The 27,542-nt window shown below is 46.0% G+C and overlaps 1 protein-coding gene across 1 annotated transcript; it reads left to right on the top strand.

Moving 5' to 3' along the window:
* The first annotated feature begins 1,957 nt into the window (after positions 1–1,957).
* LOC104014760 (serine protease 55) lies at positions 1,958–17,970 on the top strand. Its single transcript, XM_087776799.1, has 5 exons — positions 1,958–2,093; positions 2,436–2,625; positions 3,517–3,764; positions 6,730–6,869; positions 17,109–17,970. The coding sequence occupies exons 1-5, from the start codon at positions 1,958–1,960 to the stop codon at positions 17,409–17,411; spliced, it is 1,017 nt and encodes a 338-aa protein (XP_087632925.1). The 3' UTR covers positions 17,412–17,970.
* Positions 17,971–27,542: the final 9,572 nt, after the last annotated feature.

Genomic DNA, 27,542 nt, shown 5'->3' with positions numbered 1-27,542 from the left:
CCAACTTGCTGCTTGCAATGCTTCCCAGAGCAGTGGGAGGTGTGGGCTTGAGCCTCTCATGTGTTTCCTATTTTGGAGGCTGTCTTAATCACTAAGTTTGAAGAACGTGTGTCATTGGTGTGTCCACTTGCAGATGTGCTTTCTTCAAGGAAAGCTTGTAAGAGCCCGCCTTGATGTGTCAGGTCTGGGCAGCATGGCACATAAAGCCATTTTTGAGGGCCAGATGGTGGGGACCCTGAGAGACAAATCCACAGCATTTCCTCTTGGGTAGCTCTCCATGGCACTCCTCTCCATATCTTGGTTTGATGTTTCCTGCTCATCAGCTCAGGTTTTAGGCTCAGAAAAGCCCAAAACAGCTTCCTGAACATCTCCTGTAACTACCCAGCAGACCAGATCTTGTTCCAAGCTTGGAGTGACTGAAAGTGTGCATCAGATAGTCAGTCTTCAGGCTTGTAAATCCACTGCCGAAGTCCTGCCTGCTTTATCCAAAGACAAGCAGTAAGTCCCTGCCAGGGAAATTAGCTCCCCATCTTCAGCTCCTCAGCTGATGTTTAGTTCATTCCAGTCTCAAAAGCCAGAGGAAACCTGTCCTTTTAGCAGATTTATACCTGGGGCAAGCTTGAGAGGAGCTACCTCTGGCAGGTTTGCCATGTTAGGCTCTTTCTGGAGATGCCCCAAAACGTGCCCACATCACACTTGCGATTTCCAGTTGCTGTGGTAACTGATCGCCTGTCCTTAATGTGTTCTGCCACTGAATTGTTCTAGTGCTCACTGTCAAGGAAACCAGCTCTTTCGTCTAATTTCCTAGGCATGAGGTGACATAAAAGCAAAGAAGAGAGGAAAATAAAGTCTTACTTTCATCCTATGCATTTTCAACCTCTGCGTAATTCAGACTTCAGTGGGATAACTCCAATTTGCTCCAATGTACAAGGCAAAACATTTCATATGCTGAATCATTTGGGTGCTCATAAAATGTTGCTTGGTTCCCTTCTGTCCTTTCCCTTCCCTTCCCTCCTACTCCACATTATAGTTACTGTTCTGAAACAAGCTGGAAAGTCTTTGGAGAAAGCACCATTCTGTCCTTAATATAGCCAGGCTCAAGTCTGAACCTGGCTGAGTTTTTTTTAAGTCCTGTCCTGATGGAAATAACGTGTCGGTTTAGAAATCAGCATAGATGGGTCCGTTGATGCTAAAATTGGCCCACACCAAAAATATTATGCCGCTGCAGAATTAATTATGGAGTTACTGTGGGTGGAGTTTTGGCCTTGACCCCTTGCAATTGCTGCTGAAGGTACAAAGAGTATTAGGGATGTAATCAGTAAAGTCGAAATGCTAATGATTCAGCCTCATGGATTATTTTTTTAAGCTGTCTTTGGTCTTGTAAGCCACCCTTGCCCACAAGGAAGAAGGGAGTGTCTGCCTCAACATCTTTCATGTCTTTGATTTGACACTGTTTGAAATTTACCCTACCAAGAGCTGCCTCTTTCTTCTGAGAGCATAGACACGGTCTAAATCAAGAAGAGAAAATTAATTCAGAGTTTGCTAGGCTTCAGCACTTCTCAGAGTTGAAGATGAAAGCTGATGCAGGACCAGCATCTAAGGTCTTCGGAGAGAAGAACATGGTTTAAGATCCAGAAAGGGCTACAGCACCCAACTCATGAAGTCCACTATTGCAATACCCTGTGAAAGTCATTCCGGGATACAGACGGGAATTTCACTGCTGCCCTATCCCTATCATAGCTAAAGCAAATCCCAAGCCTCTGGGAAATCATGGAGCTTTCCCTCATTGCCTTAGGAAGGACAGCATCCAACTGTGATGTCAACAGAAACAAATGGATTGTGTGATGTCACATCCTGGTTGCCCCGGCAGAGAGAGGGGAAGATGTTCTGAGGTGTCTGCAGGAGCATCGCTGCTCTGAATGTTGTCGAAGAGTGTTGGTCTAAGACTGGGATTGAAATGCTGCTCCTTACTCTCTTTTGTTTAACGTCTCTGATCAGCAGCATCAATGCAAGTTTTTATTCTCAACTTTTTATGTTCAGAAATGACCAGCAGAGCCGAACTGCTAGTAGCCCTACAGGATATACACGTATCGGTAAATGAAATAGGCCTGGGCTTATTCCTTGTACCTGATGGCACATATGTATGGCTTGTACTATAGCCTGATACTGAACTCTTCCACTCATACTCCCTAAACAAGGATTTTATCCAGCCTGCCTATGGGAAATGGCCTATGGCCCTGCTAGTCCCCAAACAGTCTCAGCATTGCTTGGCAAAGTGAGGTTTGGGGAGGCTACAACGATGCCAGGGGCTTTGGTAGCATGGATAGCATGGATAATTATAGACCAGTGCTTTAACTGTTGGCCTGCCCCTCTAGTTCAGTAGCACAGGGAGTGGCACTGCCGTACACGAGCAACGTGTCTCATTTTGTACCCAGAGTGCGGCCTCCGACCGTCTTACGAGTCCTTTCTGGACACTGGCAAGAGGATCACAGCAGGGAGATATGCCAAGGCTGGGGAGTTCCCGTGGCATGTGAGCATCCAGAGCAACGGGAAACATATCTGCGGGGGCACCATGATCAGCGCGTTGTGGATTTTAACTGCGGCCCATTGCTTCGCAGAAGAGGTGTGAGTATTCGGGGGAAGCGAGGATGGCCCAGGCACAACGGGTTCATAACATTGCTCCTTGTGGGTGTAGGATATGTATGTCCTTGGGGTCAAGTGCAACATATATGTGGCTGAGCCAGAAAGAGAGCCCTGAAAACAGGAATAGTCTCCTTTGGGGAAAACAGGCCCATTTTTGATCAGAGGTGGTGTTACAACAGAAATGTGCAGAAATCTGCATAACCAGGAGATGCAGAAGGGGAATATTTTGAAGGGTGGTCTGAGCAGCCAGGTATAAATGCCCGTGATGCTGTTCGATGGCCCCAAGCATTTCCTGTACCTCTACACATGTCGCGGTACCCCGTAAAAAGAGGTGTATTCCACTCCAGCTTATTCTAACCCCCAAATTACCTTTGCTTTCATATGGCAAACACCTTTACCTCATGGAGACTCTGATTTTAAAACAGCAGTTTCTGGATAAATCAACCCCATGCAATGCCAAGGGGCACAGTCCAGCCTTCTGTGACCCCTCCAAAATTCGGCAGGTCCGAGAGCCAAGACTGCTCGGTGACAAATGACCTGTGGCATCGCAACCCAGAGCAGCTGGCTGGGGGCAGCGTGGTCCAGAGCAGCCAGCCCAGGGCACAGCGATCCCGAAGATCCATCCCACTCCATCTGTTCATTAGTGACTGGGCTATTTATAACTTGGTTGCATTCACGTTCTACCTCTGCACCTCTCCCCTGAAAATCAGCTTTGCCTAGAATTGAGGGTAGATTTCTGCGATATTTATAGCTAACCTGCCTCTGCAATTTGCTGAACACCACCGTACCCTGCTCAGGGGGAGGAGGCATCAACCTTTATAACACAAAGCCTTCATGTTTGCTTATGTCTACATGCTTCTGTTTTTTTATAAGGCCACCAGATCTCACTGTTGTAGTGGGGGGAATTGACCTCAGCCTCCCGCTGGAAGAACATAAGCCGGACAGCTTGATCCTCCATGAAAACTTTGACAGAATGAGCATGCAAAATGATATTGCTCTGATCCTGCTCAGCTCTCCCATCGAGTTCAGCAATAAGAAAATCCCCATCTGCTTGCCCTTCATATATGACGTCAATACGTGGCAACACTGCTGGGTTGCTGGGTGGGGAATCAGAAGTGGAGGTGAGACGCTGTCGGGAGGTATATTTGCTAACAGAGGCTGGTTTTTATCCATTTAAAGTAGATGTTCTCTCCCAGGAGGGGTTACCCACACTAATTTCCACTCCCTGCATCCCTGGTAGAGCCTCACAGCCCCTGCACATCCACCAGTTCTCTGTTCAGTGCAAGAACCGGTCACCCACTCTCCCCCAGAGCAAAGTCCCTGGTGCTCTGAGCACATATGTTCAAGCTGAAACCTTAGAGCCCACCTTTGCTCTGCAGGAGCTCAACCTCTCGCTTGCCTTTTTTGGCACCCAAAGTAAGACAAGCTCCACCTTGGTGGGCAAGTTAGGCTGGGTCTAAAGTGGTCTGGAATAAGGGAAATGGAGGTCTAGGGTTGTCTTTGGCTTAATGGCTCCATGAACCAGACATTCAATGGTGCTGGCTACCCCTCTTCTTCACTCACTTAGAACAGCAGATTGCTATTGCTAATTACTCTTGTTTAAGCCCTAATGAAAGTAGCTCCAGCACTGATTGTGACCCAAAATATCTGTCCTGAACAAGTGTCACTAAATGGCTAATGAGCGATTTCATTATTGGAAAGAGATAATTGGGACAGAGTGGGCAGGGTGGTGCCTTGGGACGTTAACAGTCCTTCCTAGGATGTAGTAAGTGAAAGTCCCATTTAATCCTTGCTATTCTGCTCTGTAGGGTTACTGTCACCTCTCTGAAACTCTGCATTTTCCTTCTAAAGGCTTCATTTGCCTCATGTAACAGTAATACACAACACAACACTGTGTTATAGTTGTGAAACTCTCCCATTTCACCAAGGTAACGTGCTCATAGAAACAGAAAAGCAGGGGGCTGCTGCAGAGTCACTCTGCAGCTTGGCAGGCTTTCTCTTTAGCTGGTCTCTTTGCAAAAAGCATGATGTAGCTCCGGAGATCAGTCTCATGCTGCTGTGTGGGCTCAGTTGACATTGCCTCTGCTCGCCAAATTGCACCCTGCAGGAGGTCAACGCACTCAGCTCTGGCACACAGCACTTCTGTCTGGGAGACGTTTCAGAAGAAAAACAGCAAAGGCTGAGTTTGCTGAGAGGGATGTGCAATGATGTGACACGGGCCATACCAAAAAGTATGAGGCATTGTTCCTCAGAGAGGGAAGCTGGGTCATGTCTCATCTCTATCAGCATTTTGTAAGTGGACGTATCTCAACTGGCACCTCAAGCAGCACTAGTCTGACTTCCCTTTGAATATGAGCCAGCAGTGTGCCCAGGTGGCCAAGAAGGCCAATAGCATCCTGGCTTGTATCAGGAATAGTGTGACCAGCAGGACCAGGGAGGTGATGGTGCCCCTGTACTCGGCACTGGTGAGGCCGCCCCTCGAATGCTGTGCTCAGCGCTGGGCCCCTCACCCCAAGGCGGCCATGGAGGGGCTGGAGCGTGGGCAGAGCAGGGCAGCGAGGCTGGGGCAGGGGCTGGAGCCCAAGGCTGGGGAGGAGCGGCTGGGGGAGCTGGGGGTGCTCAGCCTGGAGAAGAGGAGGCTGAGGGGAGCCCTCATCGCTCTCTGCAACTGCCTGAAAGGAGGCTGGAGCCGGGGGGGGTCGGTCTCTTCTCCCCAGGAACAAGCGATGGGACGAGAGGGAACGGCCTCAAGCTGCGCCAGGGCAGGGTTAGGTTGGATATTAGGAAAAACTCCTTCCCCCAAAGGGCTGTCAGGCCCTGGCCCAGGCTGCCCAGGGAAGTGGTTGAGTCCCCATCCCTGGAGGTATTTAAAAGATGTGTAGACGTGGTGCTTAGGGACATGGTTTAGTGGTGGACTTGGCAGTGCTGGGTTAATGGTTGGACTCAATGATCTTAAAGGTCTTTTCCAATCTAAATGATTCTATGTTTCTATGATTCTATGACTGCAATCAGTTAGACCTCAAATGGAGCCATATCCTTGGAGATGCCTATATCAAAGCATTTTAATCTGTGGATGCTTCCATGGAGCAGCCCCATCTTAGCTGGGAAACGGACCTGACAACTTTCCGTCTTTTAGATCTTATCTTTCAGTCCCACCTTCCCGAAAGTGCTGGGAGGATTTAGCTCAGTGAACTATGGAAGAAGGAATGAGTTTCTGAAAATATGTAGGTCTCCCCAGCAGCAACATCCTCCAAAAGTCAATTTTATCCTTCAGACTCAGGTTCACTTTGAAGAGAAGGATGGGTGAAATGAGCAGGTTTTCCAAGTAGCCCTGCATATTTTCGGTCTTTTTGTGTTTTGCTGGTGCCTGCTGCAATTTCTTGTTTTTTCCATCTCAAGGAAAGAATAAAGCAGTTATTTCCATTGTGTACTGCCATCCTGAGAGCCACTTTGTGAAAGATACAGCTAGTCCCCTGGGTGAGGCATGGCCTCACAGCCCCCTGTGAAAGCATGGGGATAACAAGATTTTCTGTTCTGGTGAAAGCTCAGTGGACTTTCCTCTGCAGGGCTCTCACAGGACCCCATGAAGAGTCCCTTAAACTGAGTTCCCCAGAAACATGAGTGAGAAACCCAAGTTGTGCAGTGCAGCTCATCTCAGGTCATCACCAGGACCAACAGGATAAGCCATCCCTTTGGGGTCTTCCAGCTGTAATGCATCCCAGAGTTCATCTACAAAAATGATTTTTTAAAATCCTATTTAACAAGACTCCACTCCCCAGGATTTCAGCTTTGCCTGTTAACTCCTCCCCTCTCTCTGCCTACCTACCCACCTCCTAGGCTAGCATAAATTCAAGAGCAGTCCCTCATTATTTTTGTTATCTTTGCTAACATTTGGATGGCCCCTGTAAGCCCCCATGACCCCAGGACCATATGGTTGTGCCTTGAGACCCTCTTGCCCTGAGATGCCTTACAAATTCAGCCGGGAGCAGTCCCAAGGGCTGGTTTCTGGCTGTGGTTTCCCCCTTACAAGTCTGCACTCTTCTGCAGGGTTTGTTAATCGTTCTCTTCTCGCTTACTGGTTAGCAGTTGCGGTGCCAGCATCGCGCGTGCTGCAGAAAGCGCGGATGAAGCTCATCAGCAGGGAGCAGTGCTTGGAGCGGATCCCACAGCTAGAGGAGAATGTGCTGTGTGCGGAGCTGGAGGGAGGAGAAAGAGGCGCCTGCCAGGTAAAGCAAACAGGCTCCTGGATGGCCACGCTGCCTACGGGGGCACAGAGACATTGGAGGAGAAGCTCCTTCACTTCAGGAATGAACATCGATCCTTCCCACGGCTTCCTGGGGTTGCTAAAGCTTCTTTGCAGGAGACCAGGCAAGATACCCAGGGGCCAAGGAACTACCTGCAAAGGCATATTGACCTGGGCAGTGGGGGTGCAGGACTCTTGGCATTGGGAAGCAGCAGTGGTGCTGGAAACGAAACACTTTGTTGAGCAGACGGGCCTTTCCTTATGCTCTTACCCCTGCTCCAATTCCCTCCCTGCAGAAAGAGAAACAGGAGCTCTGCAAGGGAAACCATGAGCCGAAAGAAGGGCAAGGGAAAAGGGTGGTTCCCAACGAGTCCCCTTGGATGAGGGACAGTTTTGGATGGCTCTGGGCAGAGCAATTTGGACTTTTATCTCACAGAAATTTAAAAACCCAGTGTCTGCTGTGGCCCAGCTGTGTAGTGGTGGGAGCGATGGGAGGAGAGGTCTCATGTCCCTGCGAAGAGGGCTCAGCACAGCATGGGCTGCGTCCTTCTCCTCCCTGGTGTCCCCTCAGCCCTGGGCTAGGCAGTGCTGCTCTATTGCCAGGTTAAATACTGAAAGGAGACACGAAAGTTTTTTCCAGGAGGGTCAAAGCAAAAGAATTGGGTGGGAAATTGAGTCTGGGTATGTTTAACTTGAATATTAAAAACCTTTCTCAGGTGAGGTCTTGGCTCTGATACCAATGTCCTTTGATAACATGGCAGGTTGGTCTGTGGCTGCCAGAACTAGTCACATCTTATTGCAATTAGTGATGTAGGGTGATGGACTTTTGAAGCTAAATAATAAGAGTTCAAGCAGTATTTGATATCAGGGACTACTAATGGGAGAGAGCTGACACAAATACCCAGATATGGGAAAACCTCACTCAGAACTTGTGCCCTCAGAACATACTCCATCTGCAGGATCGCTGTCCTGATGTCAAAGTCTGAAAGCCAAAAACCACCTTTTCTTTCATAGCATCCAACCTCCAACCCCTCCTCTGAGTGCCTGGTAAGGACTGAGCTCTCCCCACAGCCTCTGCTTCAGGACTAAGGTCTCCATCCTCTACTGGGCAAGCGTTTTCTTAGATGTGAGCATGTGTTTGCAGGGGGACAGATGGGCAGACACATGTATGCACAGCTTCATCCTGTAGGACTCATTCATTGAGGGAGTAAACCAACACCCAGGACAGAGAGAGATTCCCCTGCCCTTTAGGCAAAGACAGCAGGTATGGGGATCGTGGACTGCAAAGCCATTGCGGGCCCGTAGCTGGGCAGCAGAGGGGAAGATTTGCTTTGCAAAATCATTTTTTGATTAGCCAGGGAGCATCTGTCTCTGAAACCATTCATCGAGTGACTTTCACCTCCATTAAATTCAATCAAAAATTTTAAAAAGAAAACTGCCACAGGATAACATTAACATGATTAAAAGAATGCACTTCCCAGCCCAGCCTTAAGTTCTGTGGCTGAATTATGCTGGTGAAACAGCAAGAGCACTTGTACCCAGCAAAATGAATCTCCTGTATTCAGAAAGCTCATGAGGGTGATATTTTCATCTACAATAATGTTAGAGTTGTCTGAGAAATGAACTAGAAATGCAAACTGTCCAAGCAGTGGAAGTACAAAACGATTGCATGTGGGATAATGCTCATAACCCAGTAACTGCCTCACTTCTAGTGGAAGCTTGACCAGGCACAAATGTCTTGCAACCTGAAATAACAAGAGCAAGTCAAAACCATACCCTAGGCTGGAAGTGGAGCTCTTCAGGAGAGAAACAGGGGACACAACTTTTCATCAGAATTTGCTAATTTGCTGGAGGGGAAGCATTTTGCTGACAGTCGGTTTGCTGGGAAGCGCTGATTAAAGTCAGGTAGGGCACATTTTGGCCTTGCTAGGCTGGTTCAGAAATCTGGTGGCTTGCCTGCAGTAGGGCTGCCTGGTAATGAACTGGGAGGCCAGGGCCAAACCTGATGCTTGCTCTGCAGCATGGATGACTGGACACCCAATTCATCTGCCCCGAGCAGATAGCAAGGCACACCCTAGACAGTGCAATCTATCAAACTACTCTTTTCCCTAAAGATTATGGGTTCTGTGTAAAATGGCAATGAGACCAAATTTTGAAATGTCTTTACAAAGTCAGTGCTGTCAAGGAGGCAGAGCAGCTCTGGGCATGGTTTTGGTCTGTGCCAACCAGCTGTCTCCTGGATGATTTCCAGACACAGTGCAAGCTTTTGCATGGGTCAGGAGCCACCCACGATAACCACTTTGGATCCTGGCACCCCAGTTTAGAAGCCAGGAAGGAGTAGCAGCGCAGGCAAGGCAGAGAACCCATCAGGGAACAAGCCCTGGAGATGCTAAGCTTGCTGATGTAGATGTGGTCACAGTAAACCTGGAAGCCATGCACTGCACAGGTGCATGATCTGTCTGAACATGAAGTAGATAAAAGCCTTATGTTAACCTTTTCTGAGCTTTACTGAGAATCAGGATGCATTTGTTCATGTCCAGAGCCAGGCTAAGATGGGCAAGTTGCATCTAGACCCAAGGTTGTAAGTCCACATGATCCTCATCTGGATGAAAAGGATTACCATCCTAAGTCTTTGCACCGTGTGCCATTTGTGTGCTAGATTTTCCCCGTTGCAGCAAGCTGTTTTATGAATAACTAAAGCCACATAGATATCTTCCTTGAGGCACCGTGTAGAAGGTTTATGTCACTGACCACTGCCTTGATACCCCCATGGGGCAACAGGACATGAATAGAAAGGCTCAAGCATTTCACCAACTGCCATTGTACGACTAATTTGTTGATCACTGATCATATTCCTATAATAACTCAAGGAGACTGAATAGCAGAGCTCCCGAGTATTTGTACTTTAAAAAACATCCATTCACATAAAAAGAAAAATCTATTGTATACCAATTCCCTAGTGGTTCTGCAGACAAATACATAGATTGACTATGAATTAACACTAACAGGATCTGTAATTGACTTATAGTTCTATTTAGTCATAAACATTAGCATTAATGGATGTTCATGGGGTACAAGTGCTAAAGAACAGACACTAGAGATGGCCTATGTGTTATTTTTTTGTGTGCTACATTTCTTCCATGACCCCATGAACCACAATTGATGTCTAATTCCTTGCTTTCTTAAGCATCTTTTGTTAGGCTCTGATGCAATGGTAACTTGAACAATAATTAGAGTATAAGGGACTCACAAAGCAAATGCCTCTTCAGTGTCTTGCCTATCCAGACAAAATTCAGTAAATGGCCCAATTATATTTCAGAGAGTTTCTGCAAAGGAGGTCTGTGGGGGTAGCTCAGCACTGTGGTGATTAGGACAGAGTGTGTTCAGCTGGAAGTCACAGTTCACGTACAGTTCAGGTCAACAGCAGATGAAGGGGGGGGGCAGTCCCTGGCCTGACTTTCAGGGGAAGGAGTCATTGCGTGGCCACAAACAAGCAGTGGGATGGTTGCAGCTCAGCTTCACTGTGCCCTACACCGTCCCCCAGCACGGGGCTGATCTGAGTCATGGGCTGAAGGTATCTACCCCCTTCCACAGATTGTAGCAGGAGGTGATCTTGGCCATCTCTGATAAATGTCTGAAATGATGCTAGGATGCATCTGGGGCTCTGGGTTTTAATTTCTTTAGTTCTGTGAAAAAGGCAGAGAAGGACTTCTTTCCCTCACCTGTGATATGTCCTGCCCACACACACTGTCAGCAGTTTGGAAAGGGCAAATGCCCTTTACAACATCTGGGATATTCAGGCCTCTCACCCCACGTAGCTGTAGTGATAGCAGTAGTTGTTGTACAACCCTCGGTGGGATTTATCCAGCCAGATACAAATGACTTTCCTATAGCCATCTGCTTCTACCGAATCATCTTTCCCTCAATAGTGAGAAAAAAAGTGCTTCTGACATGTGATTCATCAAGACTGTTTTAACCATTTATTTTTAATTGAGATAAATCCATGCATGAGTGCTTATTGCTCCCCATTAACTAATAGCAAGTCCAAGGTGTCTAATCACTCAGGGGGACACACGGCTTCGAGGCAGGACAGTTGGCTACACCTAAGTCTTCAGTGCCATTTTAGGTATCCCAGGATATCCCCCTGGCATCCCACTGCCCCTGTCTCAAACCATACCCAGTGCCACTAATGTGACTGCAATGGGACCTTGACACTGGAAACATCTAGGAGAGGCGATCAGTCTGGAGCTGAACTCACCCCTCGCATCCTCACTTCGTCTGTGCATGAGAGTGCTAAACCCGTGCAGAAGTGACAATAGCTCTCGCATCCTTTTACAAGCTCTTGCAACCTTTTACTGGTGCTAATGTGGCTCCAAAACTGCAAAGGAAGACTTGTGAAACAAAATTTTTTAAAGAAAAAGCCTGCGAATTAAAATTGGGTCCATGTAGGTAAATTATCACAGGTGCAAGGAAAAGGTCACAAACCAGGGAAGCCGGGTCAGTCCCTCAGACTGTTCAGAATATCTGAATAGAGGTGGATAGATGATGGTCCGATGGCAGTCTGTAGGGACGGAGACTATCTGTATGAGGTCTGAGGTTATAGGCCCTTCTGCCTCTCTGACAAGGGTCTCCTGGGGACCAGGAGTCAAAGCTAACCACATTTCAGTTCACAGTTATTGTTAACTATACAAAATTACTTTACTATTGTATCTTACCTTAATATTGAAGAGAATGATCCACTCTCCATCCTTGTGATGGATTCTCCGCCGCTGAACATTGCTAACGTGATGGAGTGGGTTTTTTCCCTAGGGGACAGATTGGTTTAAGTAGGAAGGTATCCTGGGAAGCCCCAGAACAAAGCAGTAGAAAGGCGTTTCTGCATTTACAGTCTCTTAAATTTGCTTCTGAAGGGTGCTTTGATGTGCAGCTCATAAGAATCAGAACACTTTTCCTGTGTCCCATGGTTTTATAGGGCTTTCATCATATGATCATTTTATGATATGGGCAGACAAATGAACACATGCATGCTGTGGTGGCTTAATTCTTTCATCTGTCAAAAACATTCCTTCCTATTGCAAGGACCTGGGATGTTGATGATGTCTCATATCTCTTCTGCTTTCTTCCTCTGAGTGGTAGCTTTTGGTCCCTCAAAGTGAAGCTGTTCAGTTTGCAGCAAGGGGGTCCAGCATTACTTTGTGTGCCTGGTGAGTGAAGCTGTGGGGAGCAGAACATCTCTGGATCCAGCTGAACACAAAAACCTACTTTGTGCTTGTCCTCGGAGTGGGGGAATGGGTGTGATGACTCAGAGGAGCCACTTCTCATTCAATTACAGTGAGTCAACAGGGCTTTAAGGGAAAGTCATGACTCACAGGCAGATTTAAATTCTTTGAAGGAGTCGACAAGCATGTTGCAGAGGGTGATCCAGCTGATATAACACGCTGAGATTTCCAAAACTCTTTTAATGAGATTTCTCACCAAAGGCTCATGGAGAAACTGAACTGTCATGAAGTAGAAGAGTTTTGGTTTGAAAGGGAAGCAACATGGAGGAGGGATTTGATGGGAGAAAGGGCTCACAAGGGGAGTTGTGTTGACATCTGTGCAAGGAATTGTGATGTTCAAGGAGGGCGAATGCTGAAATGACCGAGTCGGCTGATGCCACAGCATTATTCAGAGTGGTCAAAATTAAAACTGCCTGTGCAGAGGTGCAGCAGGATCTCATTATCCTGAGTGACTGGAGGTTAAAAGAGCAGATGCAGTTCACTGTTGACAAAGGAAAAGTAATGAACATAGGGAGAAGCAACTCCAGCTGTACGCATGCAATAATAGGCTCTAAATTAGCTATTACCATGTAAGAAGATCTTGGAGTAACTGTGGATAGTCCTTCAAAAACATCAGCATGAGGCTCTGTGGAGGTCGAAAAGGCAATGAGAGCATTATGAATTATTAGGAAAGGAACAGGTAGCAAAGCAAATGTGTGTTATGCCAGGACACTAATCTTGGGAGCCTACATCTTGGGTGCTGTGTGCAATTCCTGTCCACCCCACCTGAGAAAGGAGTAGTAGTTTTAGAAGAGTAGAGTAGGAAGGATGAAGAAGGACACGGAATGGCTTCTGGTGGAAAGGGGAATAACAGAGCAGGACTCTGAGGCTTGTAAAAGAGACGTCTGATGGGATATGACACAGATTGCTAAAGTCATAAGCAGCAAGGAGAGGATGGTCAAGAGCTGTCCTCTTGTCACTACGGTTCAAAACACATGAAGGAAGGGGTGTCAGATGCCCGTATCAGGCAGCAGATTTAAAACAAAGAGAAGGAAGTGTTTTTTCATCCAAAAGATAATTAAACTATGGAAGTCACTGACCAGGATGTTGTGGGTATTTATCCTAAGGGATAAATGGATTCAAAAAGCAATTAGATAACTTCCTGGATGAAGATCTCTCTAAGGCTATTAACGACTGTGATGTAAATACAACTCTGTGAATACTTGCCCTGTTTCTCAGTCTCCTTCCCTGAGCACTTGCTACAGATGACTGTCAGAGACAGGAGTCTGGGCCACAAGGGTCTTTGGCCAGATGCATTATAACTGCCTTTAAGTCCTGCCACCATAGTTACTAATGGACCCTGCTGACATCTGTGTGGATGGAGTAGAGCAGTCTTGTCCCATTTTCCAGCAAGGGAATGGAGGGACAGAGTGGCTGAAGGCTTTCACCTGAGATCTCAAAAGGATCCCATGAAAGGAGTCCAGGTGCCCTGTGTTACCTGGTTCATTTTCAATATCTGCATGCTAAAAATGGCCATAGCCTCCTTCCTTTCACCTCTCTCTAAAGACAGCTTGTTCACGGTGAAATAACTAAAGAAATCATCAGTTTGCAAAAGCCTTTGCTTCCTGCAGCCAGGGCAGCTCTAACGGCAAGTGTTGTTATTCACATGCTGATTCTCTCCAATTTACACAGAGCTTACCAACATGAAAATGAAACCAGCAACGACTTGCAAGGATTATGTATCCACCTAATGAGTATCAGATGGGTTGTTCTCCCTCCCCCAGAGCTTCTCCCACCTAAGAAGATTTATGTGGCTGAACGTGTTTGTTCTGATCAATTACCATGTTGCAGACACGAATACAAATACGAAAGGAAGAAGATTACACTCTGGATCCAAAGCCCGCTAAAGTCAGCAGAAAGGCTCCTGATGTTCACAGAGAGGCTTTGGCCGCTGTGAAAGGGAAGAAACTTTTGATCAGCTTCAGTGAACAAAGCGCCTTGTTAGTCAGCGACGGTTTTTATACAAGCCAGAACTATTTGTCAACGAATATATCATTGCTCTCACCTCTCCTAACGGGAGGATTAACATGCAGTTGTGGAAGGCATGAATTCAGCACCAGATCTGATTTGATGTGGTTGCTTTTCACTCATCTTCTAGTTGACAAGAAGCATGCAACAGAACCAAAGATGCTATTTTTAGGGTTTTTTGCTGTCCAGAAACTTGGCATTCAGGCTGAAGGGCAGGAGCAAGTATCTGGTGTGTGTTGCTAACCAGAAGTATTTCACCACCAGGATACAGGAGGCTGAAAGCTGAAAGCAGCATTTAATAAGTTCTTCGATCTTCAGAGTCGTTAACCTGAGCATTCATTAAATTAGTGCTACTGGAAACATCACAGAGCTGAGATAATTGTACCAGTGCTCAAAACTGGCTCCTCCCACACCCTCTCCTACACAAGGATGGAAAACCTTGGGCCAACGTTTTGGAGAGCTTAAGGTAGATACAGGGATGTTCAGAAGTGTCCAAGAACTGAGTTTATTTTCTCTATCTTTAGCTCTATAAAAACCAGGCTACTGATTCATCTGGGCTACTGCTATAATTATGTGAGCGAGATTATCACATGGAGAGGATGATTTCGCCCACTTTGTGATAAAATCATCGAGTTAAATAGCTGAAGTTAAGAGAAATGGCATGTTAAAATTTGCACCCATTAAGTAGACCAGCTCAGCCTGTGTGGAAAGGGATCTGAAGCAGAATTTGGGTCTCAGGGCTTGTGGATTAGAGAAATGGATTTGCAGCTGCTGCCTGGGTTTTCACAGCGTTGCCTAACACCCTCTCTGCCCAGGTTTTAAATCACTTTCCGCAGCTGACAGTCCCCCAAGCCCTGCAGACAGCTCTCCCTTTCCTTGCAGAGAACAAAACGAACATGGTTAAAGAGGCAAACAGGGAAAAGCAGATCTGATTTGAAAGGAAAACCGCGTGATCTGTAGTTTGAATAGGGATTCCTGGCTCTGCCATCGCCTCGTGCAAATCGCATCCCTTTTCTGCTGTGGCTTTTTCAGCTATGAAATACGATAAGACTTTTTCCCCCCAAGGATAGTCACAAGGTATCAGGAATTAACTGGTACTTAAGTGCCCTGGGAGAAAGGTCCTTTGCAAGCGTGAACAGCCTCCAAGTTCGGCACTCTGAAAGCGATCTGCCCCGATGGTGTGCAGGGGCTTTACCAGTGCTAAAAATCTCCTGTGCTGGGAAAAGCTGGCACGATGCATCACGACATATCACCGACGAGGGATCGTCAGCTGTTGCTGCGTCACTGGCTTGCAAACGGCTCCCACTCTCTCAACTTCATTTATTATCTTTGTGTAGGAGGCTCGAAGTGCCTTCCTTTCGCTACCAGGATAATATGTTTGGCCTGTTCCTGCCCTGAGGGAATTAACAGTAAAATTCCCAGTAATTTAATTGTGCGTACAGCCTAGATGTTCATTCATTCAAACAGGATGCCATCGCCAAGGACACTGATAACGCATGGATCCAAGGTCACTGAAAGGTCACTTGTGAGATTCACGCAAATTCTTGGCTGAAAGAGAGTCGGGAAATGTCTTTAGATCCTGCGTCTGGAGAGGGCCCAGCAGCACTGGCTGAGATGCAGACACGTAGCTACAGTAACACCATTTCAGCGCAAACAGTATTGAATTTATGGTTGGACTCGATGATCTTAAAGGTCTTTTCCAACCTAAATGATTCTGTGATTCTATGATTCTATGAATGCTGAAGCAACATTTGCTCTGTATTTATCTTCATTTTTCCCTGCTGTATGCATGTGGAACCAAAAAGAAAAATAGAAAAAAAAAATGTAAAAGATAAACATATGGGTCTGGACCCTCCATCTAATGAAGTGAGTAGGAATTCTGCCATAAACTTTATCGAGTGCTGATGAGTTGCAGAGGGGAGTACAGCCACTTCCTTACTCATTAATTAATGTCCGTTAGCTCAGGGCAGCTGCTGGCGGGAGGGGGGTCATACATTAATGACAAAGACGTTTCTCAAAGTAGCGTACAAAGAGGGAAGGGCAACATTTCCCAGGAAAGCTGGCTGTCTCAGGAAATGGGTTTGTATTGAATTTCTTATTTGCCGCATGAAGTACTGGAGATAGGGTAGAAAAAAGATTCAAACCCACTGTGGAAGGAACCTGTCTTATTTACAGCAGGGGCTGCACAGCACTGAAGATGTACATAACTGTCAGAAAAGTGCTGTACCTGGCTAGGTGGATTTTGTGCTGGTGTCTCTTCTCCCTTGGGTTGTGTTCGGAGATTGCACCCAGGTGCCATACAGGCAACTAGATGTGCTCTTGGTGTTCCAGCTACAGCAGCCAACAGGAGGACATTCCTCTTTGCGGGGTTGCTGCAGCGTGCATTTGAAGTCTTGCACACACTGGGTGAGCGATGGTTGCCCTTGCAGTAGCAGGCAAGTTTTCAGTAGAATTACTGTGGCTGCAAGAAGGATTTGTCAGGATTAGTGTTCATCTCTTGTCCAATTTCTGGATGCTAGCCCCCAAAATTAACAATGGCAGGTACCTAGCACCTACATGCACCAGTTTTGCAGAGAAGTCAAGGACTGAATGAGCAGTCACAGCAAATATCCCTTTTCACTCTCAGATACTGTCTCTTGGTGACAGGATTCAGGTATCCTTCTGGGGCCATGGGAGCATGTGGAAAAGGCTGAGAAGGGCAGGACATTGCACCAAGCCAGAGCTTGTGACTGATCTCCTCCTCTTACCTTCTGTATCTATTTATTCTGCAGGGATCTCAGGGCTGAGCTGTGAAATTCTGAGTCCAAAATTTCCTTGTTCCCCAAAATCCTCATGAACTTGGGATAGAGTTTGATCTTCCCGATCAGCCTGTGGGATGCAGCTGCTGTGAGAGACCTGAGGTTTGATCCTGCTATAACATTCTCCTTATGCCGTAGGTGGACAGCGGGGGACCTCTGGTTTGCAGCTACTGGAACACCATGAAGTGGTTTCAAGTCGGCATTGTCATCTGGGGAGAAGATTGTGCAGAAAAGCCAAACCATGACATCTTTATGTCTGTTTACAGCTACCGTGACTGGATCGAGACTGAGACAGCCATAAGGGGGAAACCTTTCTTCATTGAAGGCGTGGATAACAGTGCACATGCCGGGGTTGTTCCTTCCAGGGCTGAGACACAACTGGGGTTTCTTGAGTATTGTCTCCTTTTATTTGTCTCCTTAATAGCAGTTAGATTACTCTAGAGAAGATTTTTCAAAACATAATAAAAGTTAGAACTACCGCCTCATACTTCTTTTGCTGCTGACCCATACAGTCATGTCTCAGGTCAACCGCCTCCATCTCACTGGTATGGACACAGATGCCAAAATGAGACACCATGGTGAGACAGGGGAGCAATGGAGAGGACGTAGAGATGAAATGAGGGAGCCAGGACACAGACAAGAGAGGCCATAATCCTCTGAAAAACACAGATTTTCCACACTGGTGGGTCACATCAGGCCCAGTTATTTCCTAAGCTCAGATGCAAAGTCAAGATGTGGCATCTGAAGCAGATGTTCCCCTTGGAAAGCTGAAACCCTAAGAAAGGTCTTAGCTTATTCAGTTGCATATTAGCTGAGCTGTGGGTAGGACAGCTCTGGGTTAATGTATCTTACAGCTAATTATTAGCTGGACTAATGTATCTTCTGTCTTGCAGCTGGCCCAAGCTAAGAGCATCTTCAGGGACCACAGCAGCTGCTCAGGTGACATGTCAAGCTGCTGGGACATGACTACATGTCAAATTCAGTATCTCCCTAAGCTAGAAAAAAGGCAAGAAATCTTTTGGCCAGAGTTGGAAGGTGTAGCATCATATAACTGATCAGTGTTATTTACCTGGATGCCAAATGCTGGATTTTGGTTGTTAAAAGCAATAGAGAAAAATCTGGCTGGCTGAAGAGAACTGTTTCTGAGCCATCCATAAACTGCTCTCTACCGAAGTCCCTTGGCTTGGTAATTAGCCAAAATTAAGCCCTTGCAAGTAAATGGTAAATCAAAAGCAAATAGAATTTCTTTTTTCTCTTTTAGAGGCCTTTTACATGCACTGCTGAGAGGTCCACATCCCAGCCTGAGCTGGGACTGAGCTGGTCCTTCCTGCCATGCATGTCCTTCATTGCTTCTCCAGCAACAAAGTGCATTGCAAGATGCATTCCGGTCTTCACAAGAGGTTGCTTTTCTTGGAAGCGATGGGGAAGGAGGCAAGCAGCAAGGTCTCCTTCATGTCCCACCTCTGCAACAACATAAAAGCACCTTTAATTTGCAGCAGTGATAAAACCCAGTGAATATGCAATGGGACAGAACCTCACAAATTGGTTTTAATTACCTTGATATTTTCTGGCTAGCTGGTGGAGAAGCCTTGTAAATGAGAATTAATTCATCTACCTTAAGCTAATGCAAACCCATCTTGGCATAAAAGTCAGACTTTATTTTCTGTGTTATCTGAGCAGAAAATAATGCTTAATTATTATTAGTTCTGAGTAATGCTTATGAAAATTGCTCCACATTAATTTCACATGGCTGACTGGCTAATGGATGCATAAGGGTCTTGTAACCCTTTGCAAAAAGACTAATAAAAGCTAAAAACAAGGGGAATATATTACTTTAGTGGCTATTAGTAGTAGACAGTGTCTGCTGGCATTAATACCTATATTTATTTTCCTTTCTATTAATAATATATCAACAGATTCTAGAAGCTGTGGTAGGGGCTGGACATCAGGAAATATTTCCTAATGCTGCAATCTATTCAGCTACAGAATTATTTCTCCCAAAGGAAAGAAGAGATGCCCTCCTGCTGGAATTATTTTAATGTAGGGATTGTATAAAGCACTCTTGTCTACAGCACATGGCATAGAAAAAGCTTGCACTTACAGGGAGCTGCAAAAGGACCCAGTAGATCTTTTTCCATCACTAGCATCTGCAAACTGATAATGACCTGTGTTAAACGAAGGCGATGCTAGGTAGTGGTTACGGTAGGGCACTGCTGCTATGGGTTTTGATCCATTCTGCTGCTCATTTACTCAATGGCCTTGGAGAAAGAAATTTTGTGCCTCCTGCCTCAGTTTCCCTACTTGTAAACTGAGATAATGAAAGTGGTTCACTTTGCTATATGGAAACATCAGTTCTGCAAATTAAGACCAGCTATGTAGCTGCAAAGTAATAAACAGTAAAGAGACTTTTCCTTCCTTATTTAAAACATCATAGAGTTCATTAAAGTGAATTCTTCTTTGCTACTTCATATACTGTTCAATAATTAGGGTGGGAAAGGAAATGTTTGTTTAATATTTCTATGCTGTAGGTAGGTCTGATACTGTATTTTGATGCCGTATTTTGTTTCAAAGGTATTTGTGTTTTGAGAGAGCACACATTGCTTTTGATTATGGATTTGATAGGAATGTGTTGGAGTCACACAAAATCAAAACGCAATATATCGGCTTTGTCATTAACATTTCAGTGTGACCCATTAATTTTTTAAGCTTTACACTGTTCGTGCAGTATGTTTCTTATGTTATTGCATTCCATATTTGTGGGTTTAGATCATCTAAGTGAAAAATTTCCAAACTGAACTGCCTCAACTTTTATGCTTCAGGCTATAGTTTGGGATGTTCACTTTTTGTCTTAATTTGCAGCTTATTTCTTATTGCCCCTTCCCTCTTTCCAGATACCTCTTCCTCATGTCCCGTCAGCCCAATGGAGAGCATCAAGCAGTCTGGGCAAAAGAAATACGTTTTTTTTTCAATATCCTTTGCTCAATGAACAAAGCTGGCCAACATAAAACAAGAGGCTGCTGCATGGAGCATGGTGATGCAAAGCAGTGCATCAAAATACAGATTTTGTTCTCAGCACTACACCTTTAGCAGCAAACAGCAGAAGAGAAGCAGGCTATGGAAATGCTTAGAGACCCAGGGAAACATCCATAAGAGGATTCAGGGGACAAAAATATGAGGATATGAGTACTCAAGAAGACAGAGAAGAGGTAGTCAGGCCTTGCTTGCACATTTTGCTAAGGAGATAAGAACAAAAGCACCTCCCGTGAGCACTGAAGGCAGCAATTTAAAAGCCAATATACCAAAATAATTTTGGCTTAGTTCTGCAGAAATTAAGCGTTCTATATATATGTGTGTGTTTCCACACCTGCCCCGTGCCAGCTGGCCATTTGCACGCAAGCTTTAGCAGAAAGATGGAAGATTTGAAGATGATGGCATTTGTGCAACTTTGGTGGCAAGTGCTGTTGCAGATGAGAAGTGAGGAGGGCTCCAAGTAAGGAGGAGAGTCGTGGGGCTCCCCCTCAGAGAAGGAGGGTTGGAAGAGCATCAGTCTAAGGTCACAAATAACTACCGCTGTAGAAATCCAATCTTTATTCAAGGTGATGATCCCAGACCTCTCTCACCCAGCTCCTCCTCAGATGTGACATGGGTGATCTGAGGACAAAACAGTTCCCAATGCGATCCTTTTAGAGGGATTGAGATTTCCCATATTCTCCTTTTCCAGCCTGTGCTTCCTCACAGGGGTAGGACACAATGAAAAGCATAGGCTTGTCTTCTGCTCCCCTCAGCATCTGGGGCACCTCTGTCCCTCTGAGGAGAAGGCAGATGGCGCACATGGCTGTGACTGCAACTGTTGGCATCCGTTTGTGGGTTCATATGCACTCCATGAAGTGTTTTGACTTTGTGTGTGTGTCTTTAGCTGTCTAACTTAAATGCGAGCAAAATGTCAGAGGACTTATTTCTCTCCTGTGTTTTTGTGCGCCTACCAGGCAATGAGTGAAAAAGCACCTGTGGATATGGTAAAAATCATTGGTCAGGTATTTAATTGTGTCTTTTGTTGATGGTAAAGTAGAACAGAGCTGGAGACTGAAGGCTGCAGTGGATCTGCACCCATTCCCACATTTCCCAGTGACTTCCCAAGTGGCTTTCTGGACAAGCCATTTTTCAGGCTAAGGACTCAGTTTACCCTTCTGCAAGCATGACAATAATTAAAAGCCAGGGACATCTCTTGGGATGCACCAGTTGTGATAGTGATTAATCACTGTTAACTAGGGTGAAGATAGCTCTGGGAGAAAACACTACTGACAGTATTGAACTACTTGATTTTAACAACTGCTGAACACTTCTAGTGTTAGGCTGAAGAAATGCTTTAAGTAGGTGGATTATGGTCTGGAGGAGAGCCTGGCTTTGGAATGAATACAAGAACGAGGCTGTCAGCCTTGACATGCCTAACCAAGCCACTGACATCCCTAAATTCACCGCAGAAATACAGTCACGCTTTTTCCTGCAATGTGGGAATGCTCAAGCATGATAGATCTGTGCTGAGCAATGCCCACCCTTTGCATAGCAGTTGTGCTTGCCGACCTTGAAGAAACACCTATTTGCTCAAAGGATGTTGTTCCGTTGCCATTTTTACTCTTTGAGCATTTCACTGCCAGGGAAATCCCTCTGTTTTTGGTTTGTCTGGCAATCCTGTGGCAGCCCACACTGCTGATCATGGATGGTTTACCTAAGCCATGCTTGAACTGCCCATGTACTTCAGGAGCTTGGCCACCTCTGGGCAGCTCATCCTTTGCTGTTCTGAGACTAGTGTACACCACTCCTGGTGGTTATTAGGGCTTGCAAAATGAACCAGCTGGCAGTAACTGAAGCTACAACATCCTGCGGCATCATGAAACGTCCTCTGATTGGGTATTACCAAGTTCAGAGTATCTGCCTCCCATGTCCTTTTCTGAGAGGTGTCAGAGTGCTTGCTAGCACTTTTTGTATTCACAACTGGTTGCTTTCTCTATGTCTTATAACGATTCACTGCTTCAAGGGCTTTTTAATATGCAATTGACTTTGTTCCCGGAGCCCAGACCACTAAATGATTTAGCATGTGGCTACAGAGGAGAGCACTGCATTTGGCTCCTCTGCTGCGAAGGGTGGGCTTCAAGACACTGCTGGAAAGTACAAGTTCCTCATGGCTTTTGAATTTATATGTCTCAACACTGACTCTGCAGACATTGATCACAACGTAAGCAACTCCAGAGCTAACCCATGTGCCTCCAAATTAGGGAAAAGGGGAGGAAAGGATAATATGATGGCTTAGGCACTGAATGCAGACACAGGGGCGTAAATTCAGCTCTGCAGCAATCCTGTGAGATCCTAGGAGAGCTCTGTAGGGTTCCATAGGAAGAGGTGTAACTCTTGAAAATGGAGACAATCAGTTGTGAGCCATCTGAAATTCCTTTGGAGAGCTATTGGGAGAAGAAAGCTTTGCTCTTTGTCCTCCCTCCTTTGATCACAATGGGAGAGAATTTGAATGGACTTGTGCCTTGAACATAGGTGGGAAGGAATTTTCTCACCAGCAACGTGAAAAGCATTGCTTCAGTCTGGGATACATAAAAATTTGGGAAACAGGAAAGTGAGTATTTCCAGTGAAGAGCATCACACCAAGGAACAATTTGGGGAGCAATCTTGGTCTGAACAGAATCATGGGAAAGAGCCAAGGGAACAATAGGAACAATAGGAAATGATCTGTTGAATATGAGCACAAGTTTACAAACAACCCCTGAAACACTGTGCCGGGCCAGTGGTCTACGTATTCCTTTATTTCAAGCTGCACTAATAATTTGCCTTGGTTTCCAACTTTTTTTGCCATAGATTCAAGGTAAAAGTGATGCTATACAGAGCGGAGGGCTCTGCTAGGATGGAAAGGGACCCAGGAGTGATACAGCAGCTCAGGGGCACCGGGGACGTGTTGAGAAACCTCCAGCCATCTGAGTGTCACTGCCCCAGCCACGCTCACAGCAAGCGCCGACGAGGTGGAGCGGGAAGCTGGAGCTGGATGTGTAGAAGAGCATGAAGAATCGCAAAGTGTTTGCTCAAGGTGGGCCCAATTGCTGGGTGCCTTGTGACAAGAGAGTTATTTTGCGGATGAGTGAGCGGCTGTCGCTCTGTTTGCATGACTGGTAATATCAGAATGAAGCCATTCGTGCAGAAGGGAGCCTCCTGGCAAATGCATGTTATCACATCCAAGGTGCCTGGGTTCAGGGTATGCTGCCACTTGCAAATGCCTCCAATGCCCCACATTTGAACCTGTTTCCCGGAGGAACCTGGCACACCACTTCCTTCAGGGGAATATAATTCTCTCCAAAATCCTCCGCACGCTGCCAGATCTCAGGGTATGATCTTTTACCATTCTTTGTTGGCTGTTCATCCACTAGCAGGAGGAGACAGATCTTGGGCAGGGCCTTCACACACTGCGTACTGGGTCTGGCTGGAATGGAGTTAGCTTTCCTTGCATCAGCCCATATGGTGCTAAGGCTTAGATTTGTGACCAAACCAGTGTCGATAACACACCAGTGTTTTAGCTATTGCTGAGCAGTGCTAGCACAAGGCTTTCTCTGTTTCTCACGCTGCCCCACCAGCGAGTCAGCTGGGAGGGGACACAGGTAGGACAGCTGACCCCAACTGACCACAGGGTTATTCCATACCATATGACATCAAGCTCAGCAATCAAATCTTGAGGAAAGAAGGAGGAAGGAGGGATATTTGGGGTTATGGCATTTGCCTTCCCAAGTATCGTTAAGCATGGTGAAGCCCTGCGTTCCTGGAAATGGCTGAATACCTGCCTGACGATGGGAAGTAGGGAATGCGCTCCTTATTCTGCTTTGCTTGCGGACGCAGCTTTGCTTCGCTTATTAAACTTTATCTTGACCTGTAAAGTTTTTGCCTTTACACTGGATCCTGCACTTGCATTTTGCTGGTATTGTTAAAGCATCCAAAACTCATGCACCTCCAAGGATGCATTTAAAACCATTGCAGGTTGGTCCTTGCATAAGCTCCAGGTGACTCTCATATTTCCCCTGAAACCAGCACAGAGATGTTGTGGCTTCATATCTTCAATAACCTGAATGGCACCAAGACCTCTTCTCCAGCCCCAAAACCAACTGGCAGGGTCCTGCCTCATCCATACAGTTAAACTCTCAACCTCCAAATCAGGGTGGATGATCCAAACTGCCTCCTGGCAATGGTCCCTGGCCTGTGCTAAGCTGGGAAGTGTTTGGGTTAATCCTTGTTAGTTTGGGCTAAAGCAAGGCCAGGGCTATCTATGAGTCATGTAGGTGAGCGAGTTCCTGTACCCACTCAACCCTGTTTGATTTACCGGTACAGAGCTATAGCCTGTGCATCGCTCCCTCCTCCAAACCCTGCTTCTTTCCCAGCTCTTCTGCCCATGATTCCTACTCTCCAGCCATCCCAAACATCCTCCTACCAGCCTGGCAGGCTCACTTGAGTCATGAAGCCATTATTCAAATCCTCAAATGAGCTTAAAAAGTACGGTTTGGTGTTCTGTCTTTCCCGCTGCCTTTAGCGGCACACTGAGTCACTGTTGAAAAGGGTTTTGACCAACCTGCTGCCTGCCGTTACGGGAAGGGGTTGCATCACAAACTTTTCAATACCACCTACGTTCCTGTTCGACTGCCAGGATTTCAGAGCAATCACTGCACAATTACAGGCTAACTATACAACAAAGAAAAGGGAACGGTACCATCCCACTGTGATCTCACAGAGAACCACAGAACTGTTCTTTAATAAATGTAAATCGGTTTCTGCTTTGCTGCATAATAAGCCTCTGATGATTTCAGCAGGAGAAATCCCAATTAGAAATGGGTGGAAAAGGGGCGTCCCATCTTGGGAGTATGTTGGAAAGCCTGAGAGTTTTTCCTGTTGTGCTTTGTCGTTAAACTAAGGCTTTTACATTTAAAAAAACACCCTGAATTAACCAGGTACAACACTGTAAAGCAGGATTCAAGCCTTCCTACCCTTTTTTTTCACATACTACAGTCTGGTGAGAAGAACATCACCTTCCAGCCCAGTTATGATCCAGAGCACTAGTGTATGAGCTGTTTGGTGGTGGGAGTCTCTATGGGAGCTGTTCTGCTTCATATAAATGACTATTTGTAAGGCTAAAAGGGTAAGAGATGGACTTATTTCTCATACAGTTTTAAAAGGTAGCTGCAGTAGTAAAGGAGGAGCAAAGGCATTTGCTGATTGAACCTGAACCGGACCCCAGAGAGGGTTGTAGGAACCACAGACTTGCATTGTACTACTTGTAGGTGCATTCTGTCACTAAATTATGGTGTTAGCCAGGAGGCAACCTCACAAGGCCAAATGGCCTGTTGTGGCCATCTCCAGGCTATTAAGTGCTCTCCCTGTCCCATGTGGGTATCCCCATCCCAACTGCCTCTTGGGAAATGATTGCATCCTGGAGCACAAGATGCAGGTGGCCAACTGAATGTCTCCAAAGATGTGACACCCTGCATGTGAGCGGGCACCTTCTTCGCCACATGGGGGGTGGTTTTCATGGGGCATTGCCTAAGTATGTGGTGGAGCCTGGTGTGGCGTATTGCACTGCCTGTCATCAGGTCAGTGCAAGCAGATGTGTCAAGAGGGGTGTCCTTCCAGCACTGAGGTTTTTGCAGCTTCCAGGCAATGTAGGCTGCAGTTTCACCAGGTCTCTGGCCATTGCTGTGCTGCTTTTCTCAAGTGAGGAAGGAAATCTGAGGCTGCTTTTATTCTCCCTGACAGCTGAGGCAAACCAACCCTACGCACACAATAAACCAAACCCAGCCCAGACCTGCAGCCCCTCTACTGCTTTGGGGCTACATGAGCAAGCAAAAGCTGTCTGGGGCTGAGTGTGAAGGAAGAGCTGAACTACAATAAATGTGAAACCTTGCTGAACATCTCAACTTGCCTCACTTACACTGGGGTGAATCCAGACTAGTGCCATTCATGCTGGTACATCACGTAAGACTAGCGTGAAGACAGAAGGACCACTAAGTGATATAGCACACGGATGTTTGGAGGTTTATCTAAATGTTTAAAACATTGAACCAGGAAGATCTTTGCTTTACCTGACCTCCAGAGTGGCACTGGGAAGCTCTGTTTTTGTTTTTGGGGAAAATGAATATTACCTAAATCTAGTGAAGCAGACAGGCTACATGCAAACTCAGCACATGCCAGTCCATAGTCTGCACCTAGTTGTTATTTCCTGCAACAGGATCCTGGCATCCCTGTGCTCCAGTTTCCATCATATAACAGGGATAGCAAGTGTGTCTTCTTGCAGTGGAGTTTATGAAAATAAGCTCTACTGGTGCTTTTCTGGGGCTCAGAGCAAGCGAGGGGGCCATAGGGGGCTCTGAAATACAGATAAACCAGAGCAACAGGAAAAAATACCCACCCTGCAATGTAAAACCCAGAGGTCCAGACTTGGGGCAATGGCTGTCCTTACTTTCTCCACCAGGAGCAAGCTCTGGCATGTTGAATTTACGTATCTAACTTCAAGCTGAATTTGCATAACTAATTACAGTTTATTACATGTATTTCCACCCAAACTTTTATGTAGGATTGCTTGGAGTTCAGGCACCATCTTCTTCTGGAAGTTTTGCTCAGTGGCACAAGCAGGGATGGCAGCATGGTGGGTCAGCTGAGCTTAGGTAGGGAGCAAGGTGCACAAGGAGCCTGCCTGCCTTTTTTCTTTTTCTCATTTTTTTTTCTGAGGGTTTCCTGAGTATCCCATGCCATAAGGGTTGGTGGTACCTTAGATCCCAACCAGACCAACCCTGCCTGGATCCGGATGAGTTTTCCATGAGATAGGGCTCAATTCTTGATTTTTCTGGCAGATGGGGCAATGTCTTCTCTCCGACCGACCAAGGAAGACACACAGCCACCCTGCCATGTGGTCCCTCAGGTAAGAGATGATCTGAGACTGAATTCCCTTGGGCTTTTTAAACCCAGAAAGGTTTACTGTAAAGCCTTTAAAAACAGGTGTCATGTTGGTTTTGACATATAAATTCTGGCACGTGGACCTCTCTTTTTTCTCTTTCTAGTGGACCATTGTAGCTAAACACGTATATCATGACAGCCTTTGTAATTTGCTACCTGTTCTGCAGTGATTGAGTTTTTGTGCCATATACTATGGGTGCCAAGCGCTTGAAAAATCTGATGCTAAAGCTCTTCTACTTTCTGGCTTGTGGAACAAATGGATGGCATAAGTAGAAATTGCTATTTATTTTTCATTATTATTATTATATTTCATCCCTTAAGAAAACATTCCTTCAAAAAGCAGAACAGGGAAAAGAAAATCTTCCTTTAGTAGTAGCTATTAGGTGGGGAATTGTTTCCCAAAGGAAACATATGAAGCCTCATCACTAGGGAGTTTTAAAATTACAGTGAATAAAGTATTAAACACTATCCTGCAAGACAGAAACTGGCACAGGCTGATATAGACACTGAGGGTTGAGGGCTGTAGGCTTTGCCATGCCTTGCGTTAGGGATCTGGCCTGTAGAAAGGAGCTACAACTTCGTACA

The sequence above is a fragment of the Nipponia nippon genome, unplaced genomic scaffold (assembly GCF_047370975.1).
Source record: "Nipponia nippon isolate SJK-2023a ecotype South Korea unplaced genomic scaffold, ASM4737097v1 scaffold_4, whole genome shotgun sequence".
Lineage (NCBI taxonomy): Eukaryota > Metazoa > Chordata > Aves > Pelecaniformes > Threskiornithidae > Nipponia > Nipponia nippon.
This window is presented reverse-complemented; position numbering and strand designations above follow the sequence as displayed.